The following is a 27620-nucleotide window of genomic DNA, read 5'->3' as shown; positions in this document are numbered from 1 at the left end:
AAAGATAACTTAAACAAATTTATTCACAAATTTGTGGAACAGATAAGACCATACATCCGGCAATAATCTGCCATTTCCAATACAGAGAATAATGAACATGCATCTAACACCCTATTCATCGAAGGTCGTTAAGACCATACAGAGAATAGTGAAGAGATAAGACCATACATGGGATGCCATTGGCTTTAGGTAGATGAAGAAAACACCTAACATAGAATTCAGAACGTATGTATTTAAAACAAAACACAGAAACCGTCTTGAAAAGTAGGTAGTGCCACTACTAAACCAAATGAGTATGGACATCCATCTTCCAAAATAAGAGCAGCCTGCGAGGAGATTCAATATCCGGACACAACCTTGGGACACCTTCATACCTTACATGCCTCAACTAAGGAGAACCTTCACTTATGATCATTGACATTGTAGAAGAATCATGAGATGATCTTTTAGGAGACGATAGAAATGGCTTTGGTGGCATTTGTAAGCTCTCAAGGGTTCCTTCTAGCATTTCCAACACCCTATTCATCGAAGGTCGATTTGCCGGATCTGTCTGTATGCACCACAAACCCACTAAGATCATCTTCCTTGCAGTTTTCTCCTCCTCTTCTGTTGTAACTCCATGGAGTCCTAGATCATAATTTAAATCCAGCCGCTTGTATATCCAATGCGGAAAATATATTTCACTCGTATCCTCCACTCTGACGTCGATGTTCTTTCTTCTTCCTACAATTTCTAGCATCATCATTCCATAGCTATAAACATCGGACTTGTGAGAGGCTCGTCCAATGTTTCTACAGAATATCTCAGGGGCAATATATCCGACAGTTCCTCGCGCATCCAACGTCGATATAATACTATCTTTATTTGGGCATAGCTTCGCTAGTCCAAAATCTGAGATTTTAGGGCAGAAGTCATGGTCTAAAAGAATGTTATGAGGTTTTATGTCAAAATGCAAAATGCGAGTGCTACAACCACGGTGTAAATACTCCAGCCCTTTAGCAATTCCAACTGCAATTTGGTATAATGTTTCCCATCCCAATGTATCTGTTTCTCTTGATTTCTCGGCGTAAATGAACTTTTCGAGAGAACCATTGGGCATGAACTCGTACACAAGTGCTCTTTTGGATCCCTCGGCGCAAAAGCCTAGAAGACTGACAATGTTGACATGATATGTCTTGCCGATACTTGCAACCTCGTTGATAAATTCTTCCCCACCTTTGGACTCCCTTAAGATTTTCACAGCCACTAGGCGGCCATCTCGGAGCTTGCCTTTAAAAACAGCACCAAATCCACCTTGGCCTAATTTATCTATGAAGGAACTTGTCATCTTCTTGATATCTGAATAACTGTATCTTTGGGGAGTGAGCGATCCATAGTTCTGAAGAAACGCCTCCACATTGTGAGCGTTGCTTTTTCTTTTTTTATGAACATTATCTCTTCCCTTTTTATGAAATAATAGGCCGAAAAGGAGGAATACTAGAAAGAAGCTCCCAATTCCTACGGTTACGCCTGAAAGAAGAAAGGGAGTTTAGATAATGTGTTCAATGTGAATATGCTGTAATGTTCATGGTGCTACTGTCTGACATTTCCCATGAATGTAGTGATCGCTAATTTTAAAAATCTTGTTTTCTTAAGGGTACGTTTGGCTGTCCAATCCAATTCCTTTTGCGTTCAATTTGTGCGGAGACTTGCAATCTATTCATGGAAACTTTAAACACAAATTGGACCCAAAATACAATTAGGATCCACATCCAAACAGGCCATTGAAAATTTTCAGATTGCTAGTTTAACGCATAAATTGCTCCGAAAAGCAATTGGGTTACATACTGAAATCCACCTGGGAATTACTAGTAGGCTGTAATGTACATCCAAACTCACCTTAATTTTAGTTATCATGTGAAGCACTATATTTGGGATTTCATGGATTGTATGTAGAATGCATTGAATAGGATCTTCCTGTTAGAGTGTGTGCCCTAAAAGCCAGTTCAACTTGTATTGAATCACATATTTAATAAATAAATTATTGTTTAATGACATCTATTGGGTATTTCATGGAGTGTGTGATGTGCTTTTTGACACGCGTATGTCCTTAGGTAGCGTCGTAGGATAGGCCGTGCAAGTAGGAATTATGTGGCAGTGAGATATGGCCTTCAAGTTCTTTGCAGACCTAGAAGGTTACTGGTTAGGGTTGAGGTTGGACACCTCGTACCTGTACACAACCGCATCGATCCTGCCTTCATACACACATTGGGGTGGCCTATCTCAGTCACTAGGGTAGTTGACCCTAAGCAGGTGGAATGGGTGCGATGATTTGATCACGCACAGAACGGATCATTTAACAGAATAACCTAAGGACGAGGATTTTGTAAGGTTATTATGTCAGTTAGGACCCTTGGATATGTCCTTAGACCTGATGGGTCGTTTTGGTCTGAGGGCAAGTCTTGTGGCTATGGTCTATCTAACCATAGTCCAACTCGGATTACCAACGGGTAGTACTGGGTCATCGGGCAAACCCATGAGATCAATTGTGATGCCCAACAAGGAATCCTCCACCACTCTTGAAGAGGAATTGCATTTACAGTTTCAATCTCAGCTATGTCCTTTAGTAAAAGGCCAGCCAACCGATTTGATAAAAGTTTATCAAAGGTTTTGTAAAAACTATAAGCTTTGAAAAGGTACTTTGCAAATACATTTGTGAGCTGAAACTGATAGATCAAAAGGTATACCATTGAGTTGGCTTAGGGGGTAATTAATGTCCACCCACTCGTAGCACTTAACTCGATAAATGCGGGATTTGAGGAAGAATATGCACATCGGATGTGCTTCAGGTTTATAGATCCAATGGTCTTCTTCGGGGTAATGTCACGGTGGGGGCCACTTGCCTAATGCGGCCATAGTTTTACTACATTGCGAGAGATTGCAGTGCGGCTCATGGTGAGCTCTACAGGAATGCCCACTAGATCCCAACGACGATCCCACTCACAACTCACTAGACCATTAAGGATTGTTGGGCAATTCAAGTTCCGGACTTTATTGCGCACGAGGAATGGATTGGATCCATTGTACGAGATATAGGGAGGAGTTGCACCATACATAGGGTGCATGCACTTTTATTAGAGGAGATACACCATAATATGGTGTGTGTGTGTGTGTGTGTGTGTTTAATTGCAAGTGCTTTATTAAATACTTAAATCCTATTGGTTGGAAAGTAAGTGATTAAATACTTGACTCCAATTGGTTGGGAATTATGTGAATTCTGGAATTTGGAGATTTCTTATTGATGGAAATCCTAGAAGGAAAGAGAGTTTGAATGAGTTTTGGAAAACCACTTGGATTTGGAAACTTATACACTTCTATCTATGTGAAAATATCTTTCTACCCTTAGTTGATTTCTATGCAAACTAAGTTTCCAAAATCAAGAGGGATTCCTAGTGGGAAACAAAGTCCCTAGGGATCTCTATAAATAAGAGCTAGGGGTGGATGAATTTTACAAGACACAATCCCAGCCCATCCATCTCTCCCTAGAGAAAATTCGTCCAACTCCACTCTTTTTCTTTTCTAGTTCTAGTTCTAGTACTAGTTATTTCTAGCTCTAGTTCTAGTTCATATTCAAGCTCTAGTTCTTGGAGAACTAGAAGACCAGATTTCAAATTGGGTTTGGAACCCGAGCATCAGTTCTTCTTCTTCCTTCATCCACGTGCGGAGTAGAAGGAACTACCTCGACTTTCAGAGGAGTTCGGGTTTGAGAAACGCTGAGCAGACGTAGCGGTGAGTAGATCAAGCAGCGATTTTCAAGAAAGGATAATCAAATTTTAAGTTTCCTTTGTCTTTGTATTTCCAAATCATCACCAATATGAATCTAGTAACTAGGATATTTATTTGGTCGGTGGAAATTAATTTTTTTTGTTTTTGGTGCAAACTAGCTTCTGCCGCGCATAACGATTCCACCAGCAACTTTCACTTGTAACAGATCTAAATCACCCACATGGAACACGCAAAATGATGTGAGTTGTTCATCAAGCAGGGCCCACCACAAAAAAAATTGAAGTGTCACTGGAATGGTATGACTTTCACCTTCTGGCACAATCTAGGTTGGAAGATGAGGGAATTTATTGTTCAAAGGGACATGTTAGTGGCTTACTACTGCAATATTCCTTTGAGGATTTCTACTGCCATTTCCTTTTGAATCTCCCACTTTCCTTGCGCTTTCTATTCTCTGCTTATCTCTGGGCAAATTTGAAGTTCTAGAGTTAAAGAGAAGTTCAATTCCATAAAGATAACCTGATAAAAAATCATTAAAAAAACCATGGATGACTCTACTCAACTGCCATTGTGAATTATGGTCCAAGGACATCAAATTCTGCATATTTGTAGACAAGAAAATAAACTCTGCGCTCTATTCATGAACTTCTAAGATCATCCTATTCGAACACAACCCAGCACACACACACACACACACACACCCCAAATATATCACATTCAATGCCAACAGGACTGCGAAGTTAAACTCAAGACATGGCGAGTGCAGAGGTTTTTAACTAGCTACTCTACTGCAACCTTTTTAGTGGGGTTCTGTTCTAAACTCAATCATGTGTCGAACTTTCAAGCTATCATCAAAGGTATCCAACCCGCTGTAAATAAATGTCTGCTTCATTCCCTTTAGACTAAAAGTGGCTCCTGACTGCTCAAGGTCCTTTTCAAGGGTTAAAACTCCCCTGAACTATGCAGCTACTATGATCCGACATGTTTCAAATCTCATAGACAATAACTAGAAACTAATATTAATAGGGAAATGATATCACCACTCAAACATTTTAATAATCCATGCCCAACTCTCTTATCGTTTAGCATTTAAAGGGCTGTCAGAGGGATATTAAAGTTCTCAAAAAACTCTTTCAAGCACTTAAAATACTAAACGACAAGGGAGTTGAGCGCATGTTATTAAAACGTTTGAGTGGTGATATCATTTCCCATATTAATATTACCCGCCTGCAAATTTCTCGATGATGATGTTTCTAGATTCAAGTAATTCCGATTTGGATATTCTTGAGTTTTTTCATTTCCTTTCTTTAGGATATGATTCTCTTTTCTCTTATGGTAGATTTACTTGTAGTAAAGTTTTATTAAGAATTCTAGAAAGACGAGCATTTTATAATGATCTTGGATCATTGAATGATTTTCATACATGCACAATTGTACTATTGGCATAGACTTGAGAGCCAATAATTGGTAAGTGCTCCCTATTCAGAGATCAATTTCAGAGGTTCTTTTTCTCATTTTTTTACATCCTATATTGTGTAAGATAAGCATTTTTTTTGGAGTTCTATACTGTGTTCAATTGTCCTTCCCTGTTTTAATGAAAAGAAACAGTAAAATAGGACTTAGCTCAATTGCAAGAAGTGGAGGGCCTTCTTTGAGCAGGATCACCCTTCTAACATCAATGAATGCTCTCTTTTACAATGACTTTCTCTCTCCTCAATCTAGGTACAATCCCTTCAATTCAAATCTCAGCAAAAAGAGAGGGCTATTTATATCAGTAGCTCACACTCAATTACAATTGACTTCACTATAACACTCAAATTCCAAGACTAATACTCCTAATAAGAAAATACACAAACACCCCTACTAGAAAAGAAAATTACAGCACTAAACTTCCGTTGGATCCTTATCACATAGAAGCCATGTTCTTTGCTTCCTTTTATAGATCCCTAGTATCCTGTCCTTAAGCTTAGCCGAACTCCTAAAGGGCTTGTAGGACTTCCTCTTCCAATTGGTCGGCCATGTCTGTGGTGGTGTGGTCCTCATCATCCACCCCCTCTTGTATGGATCTTGGCCTGACGCTCAAATATTCCCCATGGTAATGACTAAGGTGGTGGACATTGAAAATGTTTTAGGATTTTTCTTGGGTTTCCCACCACTGACTGATTTTAAATCAATCTAAAACAAGGGTTAAAAGTTTAATGATCTTTAGATCATGGTGAAACTAGGATCAAGAGTTGATCTAGTTTATCAAGTTGGATGTATGTTGTTGCATATGTAGATGATGGTTGTGCATGGTGGATTTTGGGCATGAAAGGACCTCTAAACCTCAGTCCATGGTTTGTATGGACTTTAAACAAATCCACAATGTATTAATTAATTGATTCTACGTCTTCCTATTTGTGGACAGTTGTGCGGATGGCTGGTTTTCCATGGAGATTGATTATGATGTATATATCATCTAGGCTAGATTTGGGAATTTTATTTTACTGTTTTGACTCGAGGCATTGGATGCGGGACCTGAAACAGAGGACGATATTATAGGTCATTGTATGATTTTTGTGCCTGTGGCACTGGCTGTAGTGAAGCCTAAGCGATATTGATTGTAGTGAAGCCTAAGCGATATTGGTTGTAGTGAAGCCTAAGCGAGTTGTACGATTTTGGTGCTTGTGGCATCATGGTTTAACTGGCCGTTTGAAAAGGTTATTTCTGTTTTCTTTCCATGATATATGATATGAAACATGTACATCTCTGTGATGATTCTTCATGTTTACGATCATGTTTTTCTTGCATGCTTGATCCACCTATTATGGTGATTTGGTGCTTGCTGGGTGTTTGCTCATTCCAATATATTTATGTTTTTCATATCATGAAGAATAGACGTAGCGTATGTCGTGGGAATTGGGCGAGCGTGGAAAGTTAGATTATTACCTTCAGATTCGTTTTATTGTGCCGATGCGGACCCCGGTTTGGGGCGTGACATCCCTCTTAACAGGATTGTTCTTGTTATGCGAGTATCATACTAGTTTATTGAAAATCATTAATTAATTAAATATTAAATTGACTAATTACGATAGTTCTATAATATGCAGCATGACAAGCTGCAATATTATGCAATAACATCTCATAAGTTACACAAATGTAATCACATTTATTAGTATGCAAAAATTAGCATGTATTCAACATATCCATGTAAAATTTACAAAAAAATCACACTAATGTCTAATACATAATATGAAATTTACATATTTTCTGTGTTTTATTGAAATTCATGTCTTGGGATCAAGATTGGGAAACTACATTAGGTCTTGGATGCAGATTATATGTTTTGCTTTGTAATCTTTGTACATAGTGGAAGCTCTTTGATTGCCTCTGCCATGGATATTGTCACAATACATTACAAACCACGAAGATCTCTTCTGTTCTTAATTATTTTATTTGCTTGATTTCTCTGTTTTTGTTTCCATCGAACCCAAGATCTATGTTTTTCAAACAACCATAGTTTTTAGTATTTTTAGAGGACATTGAAGAATTCCCTTTACTTAATTTATTTTGAAGAGTGGTTCAATGAAGCAGTCGGGCACCCTCTAAATTGCTTATAGCTCTAACAAAGATAAAGAGACGTCATATGAGTGGGTTGTAGTTTAAGTGAAGAAAACAAGAAGAAGAAGAAATTGGGTCTTGCAGTGATATATACCTAGAATGAGTTTCGTTCCTATGCTCATTCCTTGGCCTGCAAAATCATGAGGACGGCAATTAGATAATGAAGCACTATCAAACAAATGCACAGCTCCCTCAAATATCAAAATTTCTAAGACAAAAATGTAAAGTAGATCAACTATTCAATCAGCAGGTTCATAGCCTAGTCCGACACTAACTATTTGAAAAAGCAAAGTATAGAATGAAATATAATATAAAGATTCGATTAGATTTATAAAAATATTTTTAATCTAAGTAGCCGCAGTTACACATGCAGAAAACAAAAAAGCATTCTATGAAAAACTTATAACTTAGAGCGATATGTTTGCCATGAGAAAATTTCTCACTAAAGGGAAAGCGAAAAATATTGTTCTTTGTTTCAATATATCTCACTGACAAAGCTATGCTATTGTGCATCCACTAAGACAAGGAAATCCCCATGGCTACGGCAATGAAATAAATTGCTTTTGCACAACATCATTCACATAGGCAAAGGATCAGTAACATAACATAAGTTATCTATCTTGAAACACATCTGAGCAAAGACACAAAAGCTACTAAAGATCACTTTAAAATTAACTTTTTGGGATCATCATAGTGTTAGTTTTGATTAATGTGAAAAGATTGAGCAAGATATGAGCTTTTTGTTAATCGAATAAAATTATTGAATTTGAAATGAGAATCATTGTAGCTTACAAGGACAAGAAGCTTTATCAAAGACCTTCCAATCCAAGATGGATTTGGAGGAATAACAATTTTTCTGATGAAACTATTTTCATTACCTGAACTTAGGGAGATCCTCAAATTCGACTAGCCATTGTATGATCAGGTGAGATTACTTCGAGTGAAGACGACCACCTCTTATCTCTAGAGTGAAATTAATGTATAATTTTATTCATTCTCTATAAATATAACAATCCTTGATTTATTTTGTTATAATAGGCAAAATCTACCCACCATCATCCAAACAGCATTGTTTCTTAATTGTGGCCACGGATTACTTCACCAAATAGGTAGAAGCAGTTCCTATGAAATTGGTCATGTTAACCGATGATATAAAATTCTTAAAGGAACATATAATCCATAGATTCGCTTACCACAGACCATAACTACTGACCAAGGTACCCTATTTACCAGTGAGCAAGGTTTTAAATTTCAGTTTCGGAATGCATTTCAGTCCTCACCGAAACCGAAATTTCGGGCGAAATCTGACGAAACCAATAAAAAGATCTTTTCTCTCGTCCTAAAATTTCGTCCTAAAATTTTTGACCGAAATTTCGGGGAAAACGAAATTTAGAATGAAATTTCGGGTTTACCCGGTTTCGGTTACTTTCTCCCCCTAAACCCGAAATTTCAGATTTCGGTCGAAATTTAAAACCTTGCCAGTGAGTTAGTGGTCACTTTTGCCAAAGAGTGGGTTCGATATCGTGATTTCAGCTCCATACTATGCCCAAGCTAATGCCGAATTTACTAACAAATCCTTATAAGTTAAATTTAAAAAATGATTGAAGATAACCCAAGAACATGGCATGAAATACTATGAGAAGTCTTGTGGGCTTATAGGACTTCAAAGAAATCGAACACGGGAACTACCTCATTTGCTCTGACTTGTGGACATGACACTGTCCTATCAATGGAAGTCACCATTCAGTCTCTAAGAGTGGCTACTCAAAATAATATTTCTACAAAAGATTATGCACAAGCAATGTTAACCGAACTTGAAGACCTATACGAGTTGAGACTGTCAGTCCTAGAAAACTTACATTCCCAAAAGCATAAGATGGTGCAGTCATGTCACAAAAAGGCCAAAGTAAAGACCTTTATAGAAGATGACCTAGTTTGGAAAACTATTTTGCCTATTGAAACCAAGAATCCAGTGTCTAGAAAATGGTCACCAAACTGGGAAGGACTGTTTGTCATCCACAGAGTTTTGAAACGCAGTGCATTTCACCTCAGAGATCCGGATGGTAGAGTTCACGATCGGTCAATTAAACGCCAAATTTATAAAGCCATATTACCCTACTATGTGGGAGACTATGACTATATCAAAAGAGATGGATTGAATTAAAAGGGAAATTAGAACGGACGAACTATTTGGCCGAATAAAGATTAAAGTATCTATGTCGACCATCCGAAGAAAAAACATGAAAAGAAATAGTCAACGACCTTAAGGCCGGGCTACAAGGTTGCGTCAAAAAGCTGAATGATAAAAGTTCAAACAATGAAATCAATCCAGTAACTTCATGGGCTTCGACGCCTTTTCTACAACCCTAACTGAAGGAGAATAATTGCATCTGTTGACGCCGTCCGATAGTTGGAAAACATCAAATCCCTAGAAGGAGGCAAGGCAACGGATGGACCTGACCTCGTGCCGCTCCCCAAGGTCATGAAAGCATCGATCCATCCATATATCATCAACTTCGTTCACGCCAACATCCTTAGGAACAGTAACTAGCCTTATGCCGTCAAAAAACGTGCCGGCTACCAGACCTCTACCGAATCGTAAGGAATCGGTCAGACCATTTGCCATATTCCCCATGTCACCTGCGGCAGGACTCACTGCACTGGCCAGAGAGCCTTTGGCTATGTATGCCGTGGCGGCTGGATGTTTGCTCTCACCAAGATTTGGCGTCCACCAACACCGCTTCCATCGTCCCTTCACTTATCTTTGCATGCAGCCACCGGATCGAGCTAGTTCCTAAGATTCCCCTTGGCGTGAAAAGAAAATAGCGGCTACAACCAATGTCCTAAAACAAATCGGTGCTTATCTCGATGTCGAGAAGGAAGGCAGTCATGCGGTCCAACCAGGGAAGGGAAGAATGAGGAACTGTTGATGAATCGCACCGAAGGGATCACTGATCATGTACGACTCCAAGGGATTGAGGATTTTCGATTCCCGGGGCGGATGTGACTTCCCTCGATCAACTCAATCTTTACAAGCCCACTCCCGGTAGCCATATGAACGAAACCCACCTCTGAGGAGCAAATTGGAGAAGAACGAAGGGTTATGCCCTACTGCGTTCCAAAATGGGGATGCCGATCTATCGAGGACTATTAACTTGGCCAAGGTACAACAAGTGAAGGCGAAGAAGAAGAAAAGGGAAAATGAAATAGGGAGATTGGAACGAGTGGTTCGAAAAAATCATAATTATTGTTGTCTCTCCCACTTCCCAAGCATATCTCATAGAGTCGGAAAGGATGTTCGAAATGACAGAGACAGGCTGAAATTGTGAATTCGAAATTTAATATTCACGGAAAAGGCCAGTATTGTTTTGGTTAGAAGCGAGATGGTACACGAACATGACCAACATTCGGTCTAAGGTACATTCCATTGATTTCCATTCGTCAACCGAAGGAATGTGGGTGTCAATGTTTACACCCATTTTAAATTTGAAATCGGTCATGCCAGACCGAATCACAAGAGAATGACCTATTTAGACCGGGCCAAAGTGGTAGCGTGCCGAGCTAGCACTTTTCAAAAGATGAGACAGCAACCATATGGATGTATGGGGAACATGCAAATAGTGGACTCTAAACTCGCCAGTTATCAAGAGTTCCCTCCTTGAGAACGTGGGGTAATGGGGGATGGTTACTCGAAGAAACCTATATAAAGAAACGCATGTCTCCAAGAAAGACATCCAAGAACCAACGCAAAACATGTCTTAGCATTTATCTTTTTATCCTTTACTTTTATGCACTGTCTTTTACTTTTCCTAGCTGTAGCAACAGATTAAGGAAGCAACGAATTCATCTTTCAAGGTGAGTCTCTCTCTTTAACTCAATATCCCTCGCACTGGAGCTCACTTTCGCCGTTTTTGTTAGTTAATTATCCGATCGGTCTATCGACCTTGAGAGTCGTTTGCATTCTGCATGCATCGCCGATACCATTTACGTTTTGTGCCCATCAGCATTCCCTCGCACGAGTCGTTCACATTCTGCGTGTGTCGACATCCCTAGATTTGACGTCATGCCCATACTGTAAAATGTCCTTTCCATCTTTGTAAAAGCAGAGGAGCTCAAGGAAGGAGTGACTTTCCCCTCTTCTTCTTAGTTACCTGCAATCCAATACCAGGGGACAGAAATGTTTCGTCATCGACCCCCACGAATTGAATTTCGACATTGCCTCCCAGCAGCCTGGCACCCCCGCGCATCCACCATTCCACCTCACACTCACACACGTCCAGTCACCCACACTGGGTACACTAACTGACCTCGCCGGACGATTTTAGACCGAACAGTTTCTATAAGAATTTGAACACTATATTTTTAAGTTGTTAAACATACATCCCTGTTTTATTATTGGCATACCACTTTTATGTTAAACCTGTCTAATTGGATGTTGCTATGTTGTTTGGAGTTGTAAACAGCCGGTGGAAAAACGTCAAAAATGAAGAGAGGGGAAGCGGGTGAGTGCATATTTTATTTCCCAATTTTAAAACTCAAAATGAAAGGAAATAAGGGATGAATTAAAATATAAAAGATAAAAGAAGTATTTATATGGCATGCAGGTGTAGCAAAAAAAACAAGTAGTGGGCTAAAATATTTGGGTGATCTAAACCATCTAAATCTTCTCTATAGATGACCCGACGCATGATTCGTTTAGATTACCCCTGCACAACACGTTGACATGTCCTCCATAGAAAGAAGTTAGTTGTTATTTACCGTATATATAATAATAGATCAATGTTAACATGCAAAATCTGTAGGTCCTAGATGTGAAATCAAGACGGTTGATCATGAAAAAAATAATTGATTAGCTACACTGTGGGATATCTATCCCTATCCCACGCATAAGATAAGGACTCTGTTTAGCTTTTCTTGGTAGAACCCTAAATAGGGTTTCTCATGGATCAAGGATCTAGGATCATCTAATCAAGGTGTTCTCAACTCTATTTGACCAGACTCTCGATCACTGTTCCTGATCCGATCATGTACACGAGGCACAAATGGAACCCAAGAAGTGTCTGTTAGGAAGAAGGCTAAAAAAAGCCCTGCTTCTTAGGGTTTTGTCCATTTACCATGAGCAAGAAACAGTAGCTGAGTTAGGAATTAAGTGAGGAACAAGAAAAGTGTCATACCGGTTCAGCACGGGAGGAAGAGATGTGTTTGGTTGCTGCTGCATAAACAAGTGGGGCGTTGATCTGTGTTAGGAGCGCAGGGCTCTTCAGTGCCGTGGCAAGGGCCAAACAGCCCAGATTCCCACGTCAAATCGAAATCCTCCTTCAGAACATCTCCAACAGTCGCTGGGTATTGCAGCAGCTGATTCACACTGTCTATAGGAACCGAAACGACACTAGCTATACAATTACTAAACTCCTTATAGCTTTCATTGGTGATAAAGTAAGCATAATTGGCTGTTGTTGGGAGGCAAGGAACTGGATGGAAGTCCCCAGGGATTTGAATCTCTCTGGAGCAATTATAGAAGATGATACTCTGGTGAACAGAAGTATAACCAAATAACGAGGAATTGAGGGTGATGTCATTTGAAGGCAGAGGGCACCACGGGTTCGACACAAAATCCCTATCGACAATAGTAAGGATGGATTTACACACTATACAGATAAAAAGCTAAGCATCTAGGACTGTGTGTGTGGGAGAGTGTAGTTGGAGAACATACCAGTCTTCAATCTCTCCCAAAAGGGCATATCTAAAATGGGCTGAATTGTCTCAATCCAAGACTGACTGATCTGAATGACAATGTTATATAACAACCTCAATAAAGTTTGTTTGCATTTTTAAGAATAATGTCTAGTTCTCATTGAAATCGATGATAATGGTAAAGATGGCATTGAATAGAACAGGTGTTATGCTCCAAATTGGAGAGATTATGACATCCAAAAAAACTTCCAAAAGACTTGGTTTATGTTCTTGTTCTGTGCATCACAGTTCACCGAAAACATAGTATTCTGTCTTTTTCCTCGGTATGTTTTGGGGATGAGAACAAAAAGGAAAGTAACAAGAAAGGCCTCCAACATAAGAGGAATTATCAAGATGAAATGGTCCTCCAAAAGTAACTACATAAGAAAACAAACAAGATTGCTGGGTGTAACACATGCTATCTGTTTCATAATTTTCATTTAAGAAAAAAGAAAACAGGAAAATGATATAATAAGAGGAAAAACAAGAAATGCTATCTCGTTTTCTCCCACGTCAAACGGATGATCCTAATCCCTTTTAACACAGATGTGTAATTTCAGTCACACTTCGGAGAGAGTCTCCCTAGTATTCCATTCAAAAGAGAAGCGACAAACAGAGATCCCATACGTTGTCTATTTTGCTTTGTAATGGCACTCTCCTAACCTTCTTAAACTTTTCTGATTGGTTGATGATAGGTTCGTGCAAATTATAAAAGCTTTTAACAGCTGACTCGTGAAAAGTTGAAATAAATAGAAAAAGTGCCATTATTAAAAAAGGGATAGCCAGGTCAATTCCCCAATTAGGAAAATAGTAGTTGCACCCCTTTTACTTGTCTTCTCCTATAAATTAATGCATTTTCACTACCCTTTGTCCTTTTGCGAAAAGTGAAATCATTCCCAAGAAAAGACAAACAAAATGGGGTAGAAATTTCATTTCAAACAAGAAACATGACAATAAAAAACAGATCTACAGACCCACCTGTTCTACCTTCTTCCTAAAAAAAGATCTGAATAAAACTGAAAAAAACGAAGGATGAAAAAGCTAACGAACCCACTGATCTTGGAGTGCATGACTTGAGATGGGGTCGATCAGGGCAGAAGCATACGAATTGAGAAGTCCCATTAAATCCGCATCGACCACCACTCTTCGCACAGATTCTACAATTATTTGCAGTCCATTCCAAAACAAAACCCTTCTTCATAAACTCCGAATACCCATCTAAATATCCAGGAAAAAGAGGCACTGCATCTTGTAAGAGTAATTAGGTCAAGCAAGAAGTTGCTTGAAGCATTACACCCAAGGTATCTAATTTGGAATACCAAGTTTGTCGCCTCCAGCCCCTATATATAGAGATACACTAGGGTTTTAATAGGTTAGTGGACTCTAGCCCAAATAGGCCCACTATACCGGTCCATTATCTTGTTGGGCTTATATTAGAACATACATGGGTTATATTATATACCCAACAATCTCCTATTATGTTCTACATATAGCACAATCCAATAGATAGTTAATGTGATGTCCAAACAAAATTATTGAATCATCCATATCACCATATCAATAAAGATCTGTAATCCAACTGAAAACAAGAATACTTTATAATTAACCAAGAGTTTGAGATACAATCTAAACTCAACCAAAGGTAGTTTCACGTATAAGTGAACCCCACTGATCTTAGAGGAATTCATTCATGGGATATGATTCTCATCGAGATCCAAAATAAAGTTCCACAAAAAAGTGAACTCGATACATACTGAAATGAAAGCACAGTCTTTATGACTTTAGAAGATTTACTCATCAAGTAAGTCATCCTCATCAAAGTCCAAATCAAGACAAGCTCCTCCTTTTCTCCAATCCCTGTGAATTATAAAATATGGATTTCATAAAAATGAATCCAACCAATATTATAAACATGAAAGTATCTAGTTCTACCTAAAGAGGAACTTAGTACAATTACATAATCCACGAAAGTATCTAGTTCTACCTAAAGAAGAACTTAGTACAAATACATAATCCACGAAAGTATCTAGTTCTACCTAAAGAAGAACTTAGTACAATTCTAAAATGGCTGAAAAAGTATCAGTATCACTCTCACAATAAGCATCATTGTCAAGTTTCAATAAAGAACAAGACCTAAATAGCTTCTTTTGCAAAAAACCATTACTAATTGTCAAGTTTCAATAAAGAACAAGACCAAATAGTGTCTTTTGCAAAGAACCATTTCATGTTTCTTTTTGGAATATTACAGTCATCTTATCCATATTTGAGTTAAGATGTATCATCAAGTTTGAAATGTACAACCTTCCCCAAAAAGGACATGTCATCAAATGTGGAATGACATACAACAACTGTAACCATCATCGAAACATATCAAGTGCCTATCTTGGCCAAGAGAGGGAGATTCGAAAAATTCAAAATAACATGGATGTAGGTTAAGACATGTCTACACGGTCTTTAACCCCATGTCCCCATCTCCCCCACAATTTTGAATAGTCAATCTTTGGTCAGTCCCTTTTGTGAGAGCTTCGGGCTATTATCCTTCGATTTCGTATCAATCAAAGTGATAATCCCGTATTCTTGAGATAATTCAGCATATGGCCTAGTTCAGCCTAAGATGTCTCCTCTTACCATTAAAGAGTGAGTTCTTCACAATCATTGTTATAGCTTGATTATTACAGAACACACATAAGGAACTAATCCTTAACCCACTAAAGAACTTATCTTTAACCGGGTCAGTGGAATGCCATAACCATAATCAGATTCTTTATCCCTTAGCTTTCATCAATAGCTGACGTTAGAGCATAAAGTTCTGATTCCATGGATGACAGAGCAATGCAAGTCTGTCTCTTCGACTTCCACGCAGCAGCAGCTCCACCCAGGGTACACATAACCACTGGTAAACTTACCGACTCTTAATTCTGAGCCCCATGATTCATCAGAATATTCTTCCACGATAAGTGGATGGCCACCATAGTTTTGAGCATACTCTTGAGTACACGAAAGGTATCTCATCATCCTCATAAGGGCATTTCTATGCTCATGGCCAGGATGGCTAGTAAAACGACTCAGCATGCCAACTATAAAGGCTATGTCTGGCCTAGTGCAACACAAATCATACATGAGACTACCAATCAGTTTAGAATAATCTAACTGACTCACTCTGTCTCTTCCTTAGAGATCAGCTTCTTGGTATAATTAAAATGGTGTCTCAGTCGGTTTGCACTCACTGCATCCTCAAAAGGAAAGTAGTTTTTCATATAATGCACTAGGCCAAGAGTGATTCCTTGCCTTTTAAAAACTTACTTTCATACCAAGAATGATGTTAACAACACCCAAGTCTTTTCATGTCGAATTCTGTACCCAAGGTTAGTTTCACATTACTCATCACAAAGAGAGATTGGAAACAAGAATCAACATCGACATACAAGTAAATAATCATGACCTTATTCGACACAAAACGATAAGAAAGACATTTATCTGAGTAATTTGTCAGAAACCCAAAGCTCTTTACAAATTTGTCAAATTCTGATGTCACAATATAAGTGCTTGATTAAGGCCATAATAAACTTTGTATAATCACATACAAATATCTACTTACAGCTCATAGTCTTAGCCCCTTTTGGCAAATCGACTAGCTGCCAAGTTAGATTTTCTAACAGAGAGCTCATTTCATCATGAATGGCTTCTACCCACAATATAGAGTCCCTAGATCTCATCACGTCCTGATAGGATGATGGATCATTCTTCAATTGGTAGGTCACAAAGTCCTCACCAAATTCTTGGGTACTCTATCACATGGAAGAGCATATAGAGATTTAGGATGTGATTTGCAGTCAAAGATGCCTCTCCCCAAATACAACTAGGCATGCCAGCTGACATTAACATAGAGTTTAACACTTAAGTTAACGTCATGTTCTTACACTCAGCTATGCCATTTGATTGAAGCGAGAGATGAGCAGTAGTTTCATGGATTACGCCCTGAGAGGCACAAAATTCCTTGAACCCTGTCAATGTGTATCTTCTCCTTCTCTATCACTCCTAACACTCACACTTGTCAAATGTAATTGACATATATAATGGTATCTTATGAGTATTAGTAAATTAGACCATTTTCTGATAGTACACATGTCTCAATCGGTTGTGTAACAACTTAGGAGCAATTAGCGATGAACTATCCTAACTAACAGTCTCATTATCTAAACTCAAATCAAACATACCATCTATCAAATATGCACAATCAAAATAGTATGAGTTAACAATTAAAGTTACTCTACCACACATAAATGAATTACATATGCCAGCATAGTCTAAAAGACTAATAGAAATTAAATTCTTTTGAAGAGCAAGAACTACTTTATCAATGTTTAAAGTTAGTATTTGTCCTGAAGAAAGGACTAAGTTCGCAGTACCAGTGTGAGTAATCTCTGCCTCTGCTCCACTAGCCACTGTAACAGTCTCTTTCGCGGCAACAAGTGGCTCCTGTATCTAACCACCAATCTGAAAAAGGACTGGCCTTACCGTTGTCCAACATAGCAACAAAACTCTTAGGCTCAGTCTTACCCACCATCATATGAGCTTCCTTCTGTGGTGTGTCAGATTTAGACTGGTTAGGTAGCCTACAATCTGCCGCAAAGTGATCACATTTTCCACAGTTGTGCAACTTGCCCTTCTTTTTTTGGAAGATAGGCTTTTTAACCTCCAACTTGGGATTGTCACTTTTGGGTGACTTGGATTTTCAAGAAAATTTCTTGGGATTTGTTACCGCGTTAGCAGCAGACTGTTGCTGTCTAACCATCTCCAAGTTATTCCTGGCTCGAGTCTCATTTTCGATTTGAATGAATCGTTTGAGATCATTCAATCCCACTTGCACCTTTTTCCTATACATTTCATTTTTAAAAGAATGTCATTGAGATTCATCAACTTCTTCATTCGTGTCAGTAAAGGTACTCAAAACGGCGTAAAAACAATTCATATATTTTAGACCGAATTGAGTCTTTCACTTCCATAAATTAAACTCAGATCCACCAAAGGATTGAAGTTTGACCATCTCAAAGGGAATAGTAGTCTTTTCCATTTTAGACTAACTATAAAAGTAAATATGGAAAGAGTGCACCTGATTTGTGTATCGCGAAAGCAGAAGCCAAATGGGTGAACCAAATCACGTACCAAATCCAAATCCAACAGCCAAGGTGAAGCCCTTCAGCAGCAGATAACCACCAAGGTAATAACCCAAACCCAACTGACAACTATTGGGATTTACAGGGGGTGAACTAAAGAATAAAGAAACAGCCAAGGCCAAACCCGAGGCATTTAGGCTCGTGGAAGAACTGGTGGCGAACCAAACAAATACAAAAGAACCCAAACTGTCAACAAAATTGGTTGTAGAGAACTGGTCTAAAACCAGTTTCACAAACTGAACGAGTTCTAAAGTCTGAGAAAACTAGTTCAAAAAAAAAAAACCGGCCACAAATGCCGCGAAGGTAACCAGTTAGAAGCCAGCGGCTTGCATCAGAAGAGGATTCTTTTTCAAACCGCGTGAACCGGGTGCAAGAGAGAACCCGAACACGACAGCAAGAGGAGTCCGGCGAGAAAGAAAACCCGAACCCGACGAATTTGCACCAAGCGGATTCGTTTTCAAATTTGCACCAACAAAATCGGTACTAAATTGGCACCTTTGGCGTCAAATAAAAATAGCCAAGAAGATTTCGGCACCAGAAAAGCACCAACCGATGTCTGTCGATAAGAATCCCACGCCCAAACGAGATGTTTGTGGGATAGAAACCAGCCAAACAAGATCTGTGGGAGAATAATTCACGACCAAAATCGCCACGACCAAATTATGAGAGGAGAAACCCAAACCGATTTCCACTTTCAATCCATTGTCGTGTGAAACCCCAACATGATCGGTTTCATAGAGAAGGCCCAAAATTTCTTGGTCAACAAGATTTATTCTACAAAGAGGTTGTTCGGTCAACAGATATTGTTCCCCACCAACAAAAGCCCTGTGGCCAATGCAATTCCTGTGGGAGAAGAGAACCCACTAACAAAAAAAAAGGTTTCAGCCAAAGAAAATCCACCTACCAAAGAGTATACTGTGGGTGAATAATACCACGCAGTTTTGAGACGAATGAAGAGAGAGAAGGTAAGGGCCAATTGTTTTCTTTAATTCACAGATTGAACGTGAATAAACCCTTTTTGGCAAACAGATAATTGTTGCAAATCACCTCGTCAATTCGGTGTTTGTATCAACAGATTGTCAACGACGAAGGATCTACGCACCAAAAAATCTCGGAAAAAACAATAATCGTTTTGTTTCAACCAACAAGATAATTATCTGGTTGCTTCCTTGCTGGGAAGAAACCCACCAAAAATTCCAACGGCTGGAGAGAGAGAGAGGCAGACGTCTTGTGCGTTCTTGGTGGGGAAGGAGATATAACAAAAAACGTTTGAGAGATTGGCAGACGTCCTCTTTTTTTACTTATTCCAACGCGTGGAGAGAGGATGAATCGTTCCTTTTTCCTCTGGTTGATTCCAACGATGGTCCAGACATGAAAACCCACTTCAAAATTAACGATAGAATAAAATCAATTCAAGAAATAACGATTCTGTGGGAGAATAATCCCACGCCCAAAACCGATTGAGGGTTTGAGAACGAATTGAAAAATCACGCCAAAATCGAATTTTCGAGGGATAAAACCCACGCCCAAAACTAGGGTTTTTAAACCTAATGCTTCAAGATTGTTAGAGTAATTATGTCAAGAGGTTAGTGGGCTTTAGCCCAGATAGGCTCCCTACTCCGGTCCATTATCTTGTTGGGCATATATTAGAACATACTTGGGTTATATTATATACCCAACACATCTGCTCTTATGACTCACAACCCGACCCTTCATACTCCTCAAACGTGGCCAAAGAATAACGAGTTTCAGTCGGGACGCAAGAAGAAATCTTGAAATAATTGTATGTTTGAGGAGGCAAATGGGTGCAATTTAAGAAAAAAGAGACATTGAGAGTTGAAGGAGTAAGGTGGAAAGGATTACGATCGAGGGTGAGGTTGTGAAAGAGACGTGGACAATTGTTGTCCATTGATCCTACACTGAGGACTGAGATTGATTGGTTGGTGTAGAAGATATCTCGAATGTAATAATCGTTGTTTTTGGACATGTCTAAGATGGGCTCGTTGTTTTTGCAGGTGAGATGGAAACCTGGGTATCCACAGTAGGATGGTTGGGTGTCGATCCAGAAAGGGAAGCTTATGTTTATGTTGTTACCACAAGTTTTAGGCTTGCAAGCTTCGAATTGTGGGTCTGTAGATAGAGCTGTTCTTAGTAAGATGAATAAGATGATGAAAAATAGGTAGAAGAATTTTCTGAATTGTGACCTGTTGAGAGTCATTTGGTACAAAGGGAAGATAAAAAGGAGATGAGAAAGGAAATAGAAAACAGATTGCTAGGGTCTGCAAATAGAGGATATTTTTTTGTGGAAGGGTGATAATTATACCACCCCCCTTTCTTAACTATGGACGCCCCACTTATGGTGGTTTTACGAACTCTTTCATTCCTCTCAATTTTTGTGGTTGATTTGGAGTGACAAGAGACGTGTGATAAGTGCAGCTACTGTGCAACCACAGGCTTGAAGTCAAGTTGGAGGGTGAAGATAATGAGGGGTTTGAGGCTTTCTTTTCGTTTGAATATATCATTGGCTGGAGTGAAAGTTAAGGAAAGAAAAAAGAGAACATATTTCTTTGTCTCTCTATCTTTGAATATTGAGAAGGACCATGCAACTAGAAATGTCAGGCCAACGGTGACGGCAAGATTCTAGGGTCCCACAAGAGGGCATGTTTGTAGTTTGTACAATCAAGACCGTCTGAATTTCGGGATCAGTGGTGGTGAAAAATTCAAGGGTCCCATATGGGGACATATCTGTGCAATCCTACGGGGATCCGACATCCATTAAGTGGGATGAAAAACAACAAAAATCAACGGTGTTCACACTGACTGCGACATCAGATAAGCAAAGGCAATCAATAGTGTGGACCATTCATTGGGTAGCCGCCATATTAGAAATAGACGCGGGTAGGGGTGTAAACGGATCGAATTCGGAGCGGATATGGCTATATCCGAATTCGATTCCAGTATACACTATCCGAATTCGGATTCGGATTCGGATTCGACGGATATTTAATATCTATTACCGAATTCGTATCCGTCGGATATTGTTCGAATTCGGATATTATCCGTATCCGTTTATCCGGTAAATTCAAACATTTTATTGCAGCACTTTATCTTTTTTCTCCTACTTACTCGAATGAATTTTTCAAACCCTAAAACTAGACCTCTACATTCTCTTCACAAAATTAACTCTCAAATCCTAAAATATATGAGATCCTCTTCTTCCTTTTAAAACAAAGGCAGAGAGAGAGAGAGAGAGAGAGAGAGAGAGAGAGAGAGAGAGAGAGAGAGAGAGAGAGGGGAGGATGGGGATGGATGATAGTGTTGGTAGTGGTCTTTGGGTTTTTTCTTTTTTTTTGTATATGATGGAATGGGTTTGGGTTATTTTGATGGAATGGGTTTGGGCTATTTTTGTTTTTATTTTTATTTTTCTAAAAAGAATATTCACTTTTCTTATAGAAACAGAAGATAGTGTGTCATTACTAAAAATAAATATTAATGATATTATTAATAATAAATAAAAAGGATTTACTTCTCGGATTCGGATGTTAAACGGATCGGATATACCATTTACCAGATTCGTATCCGCTAAGAGTCGGATATCTCATAAACGGATTCGGATAATATTCGCTTTAAACGGATTCAGATGCGGACGGTAATCGAATTTCCGAATATCCATTTACACCCCTAGATGCGGGTATCCAATAAGCTACAAAAGATAATAGAGAAATATCATCCACATTTGTTTTGATAATGGCACTCCTCATTTCATTCTGCTCGGATGTGGACCTCTTTTTTGGAATTGTTGGCCGTTTGAATCTAGCCAAAAGAAATTCCCGAAAGTCTAAATGGTAAAAAGAAAAAGAAAATTCTATGGGTTAGAAGGGTTAAAATTTTCCTACAAATGGGAGAAGATTTTAGTTTGAAAATAAAATCAGTTTTGGAAAGAAATTACATGGAAAATCTGTCACCCAAGTAATGAAAATCTCATTTTCAGTCACCCAAATAGTGAAAATCTCATTTTCAAAGGAAAATCTCATTGTCCTCGACATGACGCCACCACGGACCATCAACGACGTTCAGAAACTCACTGGACAGATCACCGCGCTGTGCCTGAGCAAGTTCATGCCAATATCCATACGTTCTTCGAGGTGCCGAGGAACCTAAAGGAGTTTCAGTGGACGGAGGAGTACCAAAGCTCCTTCAAACAACTCAAGTGTTACCCTGGCTCGTCGCAGCTTCTTATGAAGCCCAAGCCTGATGAAGTTCTTATCATCAGTTCGATGATCATAAGTGTGGTGCTAGTGCGAGAACTGAAAATCTAGAGGCCAATCTACTATTCTAGTCATGGGCACAATTACGCCGAGACAAGGTGTTTAGGGGTGTCAACAGATCCACTTCGGATCGGATCCACCTATATCACAGTCACGATCCATTCAAATTCCTTATCGGTCGGATCGGATTTGGATTGTTCTTCGGATCCTACTTTCCACATCACGATCACGATCTATTTTAATTCAGACCGTCCATTGGAGTGTCCTATTATGTCCCACTAAGCTAAGTACACAATTAATTATTTTAAAAAAGAGTTAGAATGCCAGTCCACTCTTAGTGTGTCTATATGCATTTTCTTCAAATAAATTAAAATTTTATTTATGTTTAATCTATGAGTAAAATAATGCTCGTAAACAATAAACTTTAATCTAAATTACATACACGAATATAATGTATAACTATTATCAAAGAATATGGTGTATAACAATAGCATTCAGTAATAACAAAATGATGAACCAATAGTATATTTATGACATCATATATGTTCAATAGACTAGCATAATGAAAGCATAATGGTGGTGCTGTGATTTTGAGGTGATTATGGAGCGGCGGCCGGGACTTAGAAGGATGGTGGGAGTGGCGTATGGGGGGAGATGGTGGATGGGATCGGTGGCCGGATGAGGAGCTCGAAATTTCTTCTTCTCCTCTCGTCCTCTTCTTGAAATCTCACAGCAAAAGAAAAAAAAAACCCTAAAACACGAGAGGAGAGAAGTCGCTTTTGAGTCGTGAAATCACACTCCACTTCATTAATTAGAGATTTTGACGAAAATACCCTTCAAAGAATTATAAACATTATGAAACTTTAGAGGGTATTTTGGTAAAATAGTTCGAATCGTGACTATCCAATAGATATCTGTTGCATGCCCATATCCAATCCGAAAATTTTCGGATCCCACATTTGATGGTCCAAAATAGGTCCATGGATCCTATTGATATGTTTAGATCTTGTTCATTAACATTCAGATTCGAAGGATCCATCAGACCATCTGGATCCATTGACACCCCTAAAGGTGTTATAAGATCAAGATGTTCACTTATGCGTTGTGACCACAGCTTGGAAACTGAGGTCATACTTCCAGGCCCATTTTAAAACCTAAAATGATTGAAAAAGTAAGGGGGAAATTAAATTAAAATTAATAACAGACAAAATGGAGATATTACCTCCGAATTTTAAAACCCAAAATAACACTTGGATCTGCTGAGGTTTCTATACCGTGCTGTCCATTTTATACCTCCACGAATCTGAGGGTAACGATCATCCTGTGTTGAAGAGTTTTTCCAACCCTTCAAACTGTGGAGGCAAAAATGGACAAATTTGTGAAGGTTTTTACACGTTCATTTTTGCCTCCACAAATCGTAGGGTTGGGATGATCCTATGGACCTGATTTTTGGTGGACACCCTATCTATGTGAGGGCCAATCAAATGAATTCTTTGGATCACCAAAACAATGTGGGCCCATTGTATTTTAAGCCGGCGGTGTAGCTAAGTTAGCTACACCGGCGATGTAGCTTCACTTTCCTCATATATATATATATATATATATATATATATATATATATATATATATATATATATATATATATATATATATATATATATATATATTGGTACTAACCCGAAGTTGAACACCAAACATTACTTACCACTACTATTAGAAGACCACTTGGGTTGTCTCCTTCCCGGCAAAACTAATTTTAAAATATCTTTGTACTCAATATTTCATTGATGGTAAAATGCAAAAAAATTGCATTTTGTTTCTGAATTTACAGTTGGCCAATGGTTTTAGGCCTACTGTCTATGGAGTAGCTCTGTACAATCCAAAAGACCATTTTGCCCTCTTCTTATCTATTTTTTTTCAATTTTTTATCTCTACAACTCGGATGCAATTGGAAGAGGAAGAGGAAGAACTAATAAGAGGAAGAAAAAGAGGATGAGAAGAGGAAGAAGAAAACGAGAAGGAAGAAAAAGGGAAAAGAAGAATCCTCGAGGGAAAATATGGAAGTCGCTGAAAAAATGGAAGGCACCGGAAATATCAAAAAGAAGAGGAAGAAGAAGGAAAAGAGAAGAATTTGTAAAAAGTGGGGTCAGATCAGCAAAAATTAAATCGAGTCGCCAAAAAAAAGGTCAACTTGACAAAGTTGGGGTCGACTCGGTTAAAGCTGGGGCCGACAATGTAAAAGTTGGCGCCAACTCGGAAAAAGGTTGGGGTCGACTTGGTAAAAGATGACGTCGACTCGGTAAAAGTAGGGGTCGACTCGAAAAAGTCGGTGTCGACTAGTTAAAATATGTGGTCGACTGAGAAAAAGTTGGGTCGACTTAGGAAAGTTGGGATCGACTCTGTAAAAGATATTGACAACATCTTCTATAGAGTGGACCCCAACCTTTTCGAGTTGGCATGAACTTCTACCGAGCCGACCCCAAGTATTACCAAGTCGACCCCGACTTTGCTGAGTTGACCCGATCTTTTTTCTAATTCGATCCGATTTGTGTCAATTTACCCTATTTTATGTTATTTTTTTTAAGATTTGACCCGTTTTTTGAGAAATTCTTCTTCTTTCCTTATTCCTTCTCTTTTTCTTTTTCTATATTTTGTCGTCTTCCATTTTTCCGGTGTCTTCCATTTTTGCGGCCGTGATTCTTCTTTTTCTTTCCTACTCCTCTTTCTCTTTCGCGTGCTCTTCTTCCGGCTTTTCCTCCCTCCTACCTTCCTCTTCCAAGTTTGCAGTTATGATTGGGAGTGGTGGAGATGAAAAAAAAAATAGAGAAGCAAAACAGTCATTTTTGTCATTTTATCATCAAATAATGCTTCGTCCACCTGTCAGAAATAAAACCCTTTTTTTTTTTTTTGTAGATAACCCTATAGAACCTAGGGGTGCAACTTGGGTCAGGTCAGGTCGGGTTCAGCTTTTAGTAAAAAAATAATTGGAATCAACCTGAACCCGACCCGATTTTAAGGTAAAAGCTCAACCCGAATTCCCACAAATCGACCCGGGTGCAACCCATAAACTAGAACCTTCCATCATTGAAAATTATTTACCTTTGCAACCTTCGCGGCCGGGGAGATAAGGGTTTCCTTTGTAGTCATCCTTGCACTGGCAAGTATAACCCCAACCCCTCCCCGAGTCATTGCACACCGTATTTGGCCCGCAAATTGTATTGCACCTCCCATTTGAACCACAGATAGGGCACTTCTCAGTCCCCCCAACCGCCCAATCCGCCACCAAAGGAAGGCTCAATGAATTAGAAACAATATTAGCCAAGCTAGTGTAATCTATCAATACACTTTCATTAATCCCGTATCCTGCTTCTGCCAAAACAGCAAAGCTACAGTTGGTCACGCACGAACTCTTAGGATAATTGTAAGAGTTTGTCACATTATAACAGTACTCGTTCTCCCCATCAGTGATCGAGCTTTGGCAATGGCCAAGTCCTCCATGCTTATTATCCCCACCGTTTTCTTTCATCCCCTGGCTGCTGCACTCGAACGCATGCAAGTTGTTATTCGTCACATAAGCTTTAGTATCACACCCCATGGCCACGAACCTAGTCCCCCTCCCAGAGATAGTGAAAGGTTTTTCCAACTTAATGCAGTTATTTTGGTTATCTTTTGGCAGATTTTGACAGTCTACTGCCATCTTTTGGGTCGTAAGTAACCGAACTTGGTCAGGAAACAGAATCTCAACAAGTGTGAGGCTAGCATTAACCAAAAATGGAACCCCTTTGTCACAAGTAACCTCAAACCCAGCTAAGAAACACTCTTCTCCTATTCCGAAAGGGTAAGTGATGGTAACGTTACCGCAATTGCTTGAGCAGTTTGAGGGTCTTGCTTTTACAGGGTGGCAAAACCACAGATAAATCAGAACAAATAATATGATGAAGAGCATTTGGGTTTTCATTTTTGAAGTAGGAAAAGAAGGAGATCGGTGGAGAGTAAGGAGAAAGACTGAAGATTGTTGAGATGGGTAGGCTTGAATATTCTAACTGCTATTGTGGTCCTTAAAAAGGCTGCGATTAAGTGAGAAGAGAGGGTGTGGCTTTATCATTTTGAATAGAGCTGAATCCAGTTTTTGCATGCTTTGGTCATTCTGCTTACATAATCTTTTTAGTCGTTATGCATAGACTCTAGTCAATCCAAAGCATCCACTGTTCTTAATTTATTGGAGATAAAGCAGAGGTGCAGAGGCAGTGTGTGTTTCTCTCTCTCTCCTCGTGAATCTCATGGTTTCCATGACGTGGTTTTTTATCGGTTTATCATGTTATCGTGCCCTACCTTACACAATTATTGGTGCTTAAAGGCTTAAAGCAAAGGTATAGTGTGGCTTTCATTCTAAAAATAAAGTCACTTTTAGGGTCTTTCCTGACAACTGTTGGGCTGCATGTCTGCCACTTCTCAGATGCCTATATAAAGTTGGGAATATAAATGGGACCCATCTTAGAATGCGTTGCACACTTTACCTAGCTCGGTAGAACTCTGAGTGTTTACTCAGTATGGGACATGGTAATTGGTATGTTCGCTCCCTTTTCCTTACCTGGGATAGCCCCCTCCTAGTGTAACAATGTAGTCATTAATACACTAGAGGGGGCTGTCACAGGGAAGAAAAAGTGCGAATATATCACTTTTATTATTTTATAGTTGACAAAACCTGGCAATAAGCTTCACTCTTTCTTGTCTTCTTAAGCAACTGGCTGGTGCAATTGAGAGCAGCAACCTCAGATGATTAAAGTGTATTTGACAAAATTTCTTATGCGATGGTCCCTAGCAAATCCCTAATTTTTATGTCATCCAGCAGTTAATAATAGGAAAAATTGTAAATGGGGGACACCAGAGTATGAGAATTGCCAACGGGGGACACATAAATGGGGTTTTCAAACTCTCAAAATGGGGTTATCAACCCTCTTTAACAATTTTTCAAAATGGGACCCGGCCATCTTAGGAATATAAGATGGGACCCATCTTAGAATGCGTTGCACATTTTACCGGCCCCTCTTAGGAAATGTATTTAACTATAAATGTCGTT

At 39.0% G+C, this 27620-nt stretch overlaps 1 protein-coding gene across 1 annotated transcript; it reads right to left on the bottom strand.

The window, feature by feature from the left end:
- Positions 1-26718, bottom strand: LOC143893099 (LEAF RUST 10 DISEASE-RESISTANCE LOCUS RECEPTOR-LIKE PROTEIN KINASE-like 2.3). Its single transcript, XM_077398058.1, has 3 exons — positions 25640-26718; positions 7457-7492; positions 1-1509 (listed from the first exon to the last, which is right to left on the bottom strand). The coding sequence occupies exons 1-3, from the start codon at positions 26496-26498 to the stop codon at positions 389-391; spliced, it is 2016 nt and encodes a 671-aa protein (XP_077254173.1). The 5' UTR covers positions 26499-26718; the 3' UTR covers positions 1-388.
- Between the last annotated feature and the right edge of the window lie 902 nt (positions 26719-27620).

This window comes from Tasmannia lanceolata, unplaced genomic scaffold, assembly GCF_043159265.1.
Source record: "Tasmannia lanceolata isolate RefF3 unplaced genomic scaffold, GAP_Taslan_0.1 ptg000015l, whole genome shotgun sequence".
Classification (NCBI taxonomy): Eukaryota; Viridiplantae; Streptophyta; class Magnoliopsida; order Canellales; family Winteraceae; genus Tasmannia; species Tasmannia lanceolata.
Note: the sequence above shows the minus strand (reverse complement) of the source record. Positions and strands in the feature narration are given on the sequence as shown.